We start from the raw sequence: 6000 nt of genomic DNA on the forward strand, positions 1-6000 counted from the left end.
GAAATGTTAAGCTAAAAGTGTATTAAAATTGGTAAAGTCATGATTGAAAATTATCTACCGGAATTCATTTCCCCCCTTCCAGCAGTAAGTCTGGACTCTGCATTTATAAACCAAGTTGGAAGTGTGGAACAGCTTGTATTTGTTTCTTAAGGCGAGAGTAAACAAACACGTTAAAGTGTGTAAAAGTTTACAAACTGTTTTGTAAAAAGTTAGTGAGTTAACTTGTTAAGATTTACTACACACTTTTTACTAAGCTGGATAAGTTTAAAGTAGTTGAATGTGCAGTGCCACAGCAAGCCACGCGGGTCCAAAAGAGCTCTCATTGAGAAGCCACGTGTCCGTTTCCAAAGCCTCTCCAACTTAACCACCTCCTTTGTACGACTAACCCACATCGGCAGCGTCCCTCCACATAAAGGGATTTGCAATTTCAAGATATTTCAGCTTAAATGTTTTTGACAGTTCCCTCGCTTTTACCTCGGCTTGGTTATTTTAACTGTGCCAAATGGGTCACCTTGGGTTGCTGTCTGCGCGCAAAGGGCTTTTGCGCGCATTCAGTCTGAATTTTTTCCAACTTTCCTTGACGGGGAAACCAGCTGCTGGTCGTGAAAAGACGGCTTATTAATTGTCCTTTGTCATGCAGAATTGCTTGATTTCTAAAGAAACGTACAAAGGCTCTTTTTCAGGATTCAAGTATTTTGTTTCGTGCGTATTTTCAAACCATCGAATCAGCTGCAGCGCCGCGCCGTCTACCAGACTCTCAGGTACTGACTGCCTGCTCCCTTTGTCCCCTTTTAATGCTGTTGTAAATCGTGCAGACTGATTTGTTACAAGCTGTTCTTTTAATCTGATAGATAAGAGACATGTCAAAGAAAAGCCGTAAATAAAAAATTAGCCAGAATAAAGACAAGGGCGAGTCTGCTAGATGGGCGCCTGTTGACTCAAGCGGCTCTCCAGCGTCAGGGGAGCCCTCTCCTCAGCTCCGTCAAGGTTACGTCCACAATTCCCTTTTCTTCTTTTTAAAAAGACACCGTAGTCCTTTTTGCTTCAATGAATTGATCGGCACAAAATTAAGAATAAATAAATTGAGCATTTGAAGCACCGAGCGTATAAGCTCCCCCAGGGCGCATACCCCCGGGCTATTGAATGGATAAAGGGCGCTTTGCAGAGGACGTTGTGAGCAAAATGGAGCTCTATGGTGCAATTAACAAAATGGTCTAATCCCATATCTTAACAAATGCAAATATTAGAGTTTTGTTAAAATGGTTAAGTGAACAATTAAATGAAAGTTTACAAGTGGAACTTCACATCCAAATAAGGCACGCTGATGCAGATAACGTGCTGTACGCAATTTAGGAACAGTTTTTAGTCTCTTTAGAAAACTCTAGCTGTAATGTTATAAGGAGTAAATATAATTTAAAGCCTATTCAGCATAATAAATATGACTTGGGCAGTCAAAGGCTCTAAAGAAGAGCCGCTGTTGCGGTGCGTAAAACGGGCAAAGAAATATGGAACTATACACCTAACTCGTGGTTTGATATTTTGGACGTGTTTTATTTATAATATAATATTTATTTTAAACTGAAATTTAAAAAAATTACACATACACTGATTTTACACTCGTTTTTCACCAGGAGAGCATTTTAGTTTTTTCCTAGAAGACTGGGTTTCTTTTTTTTTAATGACTGCCGCGTATTATTTGGCAAATAATTCATTTGGGTAGTTTAAATCATTTACAATTTTAAAAAATGCTATGCTAATTAATATTTTTTATGTTATCAAGTTACACGTGTCGAGTTTTAAGAGGTTTCTATGGGGCTAAAACACACAGAGTTTATAAAACCGACAACAATCTTGTGCACAGTGCTCCGTTAAAAATTAGAACAATCTGGGTCACGGACACTAAACTGCGTCCTTTTCTCATTTATTTTCATGTTAGATCGATATCTTAAGTTATGCGCATTCCTGATGCACCATTATACACCCACAGTGATTATTTACTCGGTCACACGAGACAGATCGTTTCAGCTGGGATGAAACTTTGGGGGGGGAAAAAACTCAGAAGGGCCAGGCAGCTATAGCTGGGTCGAGTGCCCCCCAGGGAAAGCGCGTAAGAGGTGTCCACGATAATGCATTTATCGCTTCTGAGTGATAAAGATTATGAAGTACTTAATTTACTCCTTCTTAGGCACGTAATATCCAACGCGCTTCTTCGATGCACAAGAACATTTTATTTGTATGTACGACGCAGGGCAGTCTGGGAATATCACGGGGGGAAAATAGTAACACCAAATTTTTGGGGGGTTTCTGTGGGGAAAAATGAACTCTGTTAAGCACCTTTAAAATCTTCCCAAAGCACCAACACACCCTGCGACCAGCAGCTTTAACGTTTCGTAAGGGAATATTAAAATATGCGTGTTTAATTTGCACAGAAACCGTGTAATTTCTGAAAAACCGAGCAAAGCGAACGTTTCCACGCAAGCGCAGCTATCCAAAGTTTTAATATGTGAATGTCCCTATATCTTATTTTACTAGTTTAAATAAAGGTTACAAGATACAATTTCCAATATTTGTATTTGTACCTTTTTGGCTTTTTCCTTTTAAATTAATACCCAAACTAATATTTTCAGGCGGAATTCATGTTTTTCCCCGTGCGCATTCAGTGGTGCGCAAAAAAGCCCATAAAATAATAACTCACAAGACAACGCAGTCTACCGCTCAGAAATATTTTTATTTAAGTATGAACATTTTTAAATAAATAAATATTTTTTTTTCAATTACACTGAAGATATAATTTCAGAGTGGTGTCGGCGGATTTCTCTCCAGCTTTCCATATTTTAAGTCACAGTTCCATCCACATAGAATGAATCTAACCAGTATTTACCAAGTATAGTACAAAATACTGTCTTCCCCAAAATACTCATTAACAATGTTGCTATTGTTTGTTTGGGGGTTTTTTTTTGGGGGGTATCTTTACAAATATGCCTACCATATTCATCGGATTGGCAACAACAAGTGACTGTTTTCAGAAAAAACTACATACAAAACGTACAACATGTATACAGCTATACAATAATTCAGGGCAGTCCCCTGATTTTAAAATATTCTCTCTCTATGTACAGACGACTGAACACAAGTGGAACAGTCTGTTTGTTTTTGGCTGTATTCAAAATCATCAGGAGCAAAATCTTTCAGAAAGGGGGGATCAAAGAGGGGGGCGTTCAGGGGGAGACGGACAGGTCCACATCTTCCTTTTCGGACGAGGAAGGAGATATGGGAATGTCATCGTCCTCTTCCTCCGAGCACCTGGCGGTTGACAGGGACGAGCATTTGCAGTTATGTGATCCAGTCCTTTGACCGCTGCTCTTTCCCTCCTTTTTGTGCTTCACTCTGCGGTTCTGGAACCAGATTTTCACCTGCTTCTCGGACAAGTTCAGGTACGTGGCGATCTCAATGCGCCTCAGTCTGGAGAGGTACATGTTGGAGGTGAACTCTCGCTCCAGCTCCAAAAGTTGCGTGCTGGTGAAGGCGGTGCGCATGCGCTTGCTGCTCTGAAGTTTGCCGTTACTGTTTTCTGAGAAAATAAACATAAACTGTGAGCCACGGGGGGAAATTATGGAAACAAATGTAATGAAGCGTTTTCTGAACTCGATCAGTGGTTAAAACAGCCTCTACTCACCGATGGAGATGCAGTGGAACTGTCGAGGGTCTGGGACCGAGTAGGCAGCCTGGTATATCCCCGGTCCGTGGCTGAGGTTGACGCTGTTGGATGAAGAGTGTTGCCTCGACAGAGCCGAGTGGCAGTACTGTGAGCTGAAGGGAGGAAACGATGCTTTGAGAAGCGGCAGCGTCGGTGGAGATGGATGGAGCTGGGAGGCAGTCATGCACAGCGGGCAGAAGCACAAAAGCCCGGCTTTCCTCGAGTGGCAGGAGCCCGGCAGCCCGTGCGCGTGATGCGGCGAGTGCACAGCGTACGGGAATAAAGGTGGGTTGTTCTCGTTCCCTTTGTCGTTGGCCTCCCTTAAAATCAAGGAATCCACGAGAAAAGATCTCGGCATGTTTGCAAACTTGTTGCTCGGCGTGCTCGAAAGTTTAAGTCGTTCGTGCTCGTTTGGTTGCGTCAGCGTGCTCTCTCCGGGACTGTGGACAGCGAAGTGGTGCTGAAGGCGCACAGCCTCTCTTTAAATAGCTGCCGCGGACTCGGTTCGGCCATGTGACGGTTACGCTGTAAGCGGCCAAGAGCTCTCAATAGGGTTTTGTGCCTTTCTCTCGGCATTCCCACTGCACGCTTCCCCATTATTTCACTTGTTAACTAAATGAACTGCATAATGTAGTCTATTCTTGTCAGCCCCACCCACGCCGCAAGAGGCGGCACAGCCCATTCTCCCTTTTATCATCATTCTCATTTTATCATAGAGACGAGCTTAAATTTGCGAGAGAAAACGTTTCTGTCACATTTGGAGAGCCGGCGTGCATTCAAGTTTTGTCTTAGACATTAACCAGTGTGTCTGAGTTAAAGTCTAAAGTAGGTCTACGTGTCCCGGGGCGAGAGGTAGAGGTGGAGAGTCGCTGGTACACATTTACATTTATTCAAATATTTCACTCCAGCAGGTAAATTAGAGAGCAATTTCCCCGCAGTTGCTTTTAAAAATCAACAGTTAATCGTGTCTATATTTGGTGGAGCTGTCAAGGCAAAGCCGTCAAGTATTGTTAAAGTTTTTCTTTTTTAATTAACACGAGAAAATACACATTATTCCAAATCCTACGTCCTTTATTTCTAATTATTTCTCATTATTTGCGTCTGCATCCCGGCAGGTCTGTGTGTCTACTTTACTGACAGTGCAGAAAGAAGAAGAAAAAAACATAAACGCAACAGCTGAATGTAAAGTTTATGCATATCCATTTTAGGGTTAATGTGTCATTTCTGGGCACAAAAAAAGGGACAAGTCATTGCCTGAAGGCAGTGCTGTTAAAGAGCAGTGATTAATTCCTTTGCTCGGGCCCCTGCCGAGTCGGGGGAAAGAATATGTAAAAATAACCAGGTTTTCACTCCGCGGCCCTTATTGAATGTCATTGTGGAGGGTTTTCAATGAGAGAGAAAGAGAGTCGAATTAAAGTGTGTGACAGCGGCGGATAGACCCAACAAAGGCGACTCTGTCATAGAGGAGCCCAGTGCGCGGTGCGTGAAGCCCCCGCCTCGCGCTCTGATTGAATTAAGTAATAGGAAAACATTTTCTTTCACTTTAAGGCTTTCTGAACAAGACCTTCAAAGAGACTTGGAGCCGTAATGTGTGAGTAAATAGTGGAATGCGATTCTTCTTCTGCAGAGCTGCTTCTTTCCTAAGCACACAACAACGTTAAAGTACGACTAGACGTGACATAAAGGGCGAAACTCGACGCTTGTTTTCCCTTCTTTTTCTTTCCCTCTGATGTTCCTATACTTGACACGTAGGCCATCTTTTTTTTAAAGTAAGAAAGGCTCCTCATTGTCGCTTTATTGTTTACGTGTTCTGCTTTAAGCATCATTTTCCATAAATTGTCACGTCCAGGGAATTAGTCCTTCAGCTCCACACAACACAGCCACATGACGGTGGGATGCTATCTGTTCTCTCCTCATAAAAGAGGCTTAATGCGCTCAGCTTCACACCACTAATCTTCCATAAAAAATAAATAAATTAAAAAAAAACAAGACCTGTAATTAGGTGGCGCCATTAAAGTAGTTACAAATTAGGAGCAGTTAAACCCTTTAACGAGATCTCGTCATTAGGACAAAAACCTGTTATATGCGCGAGAGCCATTTTCAGATTTTATTTTTTTTTTTTTTTGCATTAGTCCATCCTTTCATTTCCTGCCAGGAATGAGCCATTAACTAGTCTGTCAATCTTGCTGCAATCTCTGAAACCTGTAAATACGAATCTGCCGCTTTTATTACGATTCCTAATTAGTTAATACGTTAATGACATGTTTTCATCATACCTCAAAACACTCACCGAGAGCTTGCCA

At 42.0% G+C, this 6000-nt stretch overlaps 1 protein-coding gene across 1 annotated transcript; it reads right to left on the bottom strand.

Moving 5' to 3' along the window:
- Positions 1–3160: 3160 nt before the first annotated feature.
- On the bottom strand, positions 3161–4325 carry gsx1 (GS homeobox 1). The gene is made up of 2 exons (XM_031759965.2): positions 3677–4325; positions 3161–3571 (listed from the first exon to the last, which is right to left on the bottom strand). The coding sequence occupies exons 1-2, from the start codon at positions 4053–4055 to the stop codon at positions 3219–3221; spliced, it is 732 nt and encodes a 243-aa protein (XP_031615825.1). The 5' UTR covers positions 4056–4325; the 3' UTR covers positions 3161–3218.
- Positions 4326–6000: the final 1675 nt, after the last annotated feature.

The sequence above is a fragment of the Oreochromis aureus genome, linkage group 10 (genome assembly GCF_013358895.1).
Source record: "Oreochromis aureus strain Israel breed Guangdong linkage group 10, ZZ_aureus, whole genome shotgun sequence".
Lineage (NCBI taxonomy): Eukaryota > Metazoa > Chordata > Actinopteri > Cichliformes > Cichlidae > Oreochromis > Oreochromis aureus.

Coding starts and splice junctions, on each gene's coding strand:
- gsx1 (XM_031759965.2), bottom strand. CDS start 4,055: ATGCCGAGATCTTTTCTCGTGGATTCCTTGATTTTAAGGGAGGCCAAC. Junction 3,572..3,676: donor GTTCCACTGCATCTCCATCG/GTGAGTAGAGGC, acceptor TTATTTTCTCAG/AAAACAGTAACGGCAAACTT.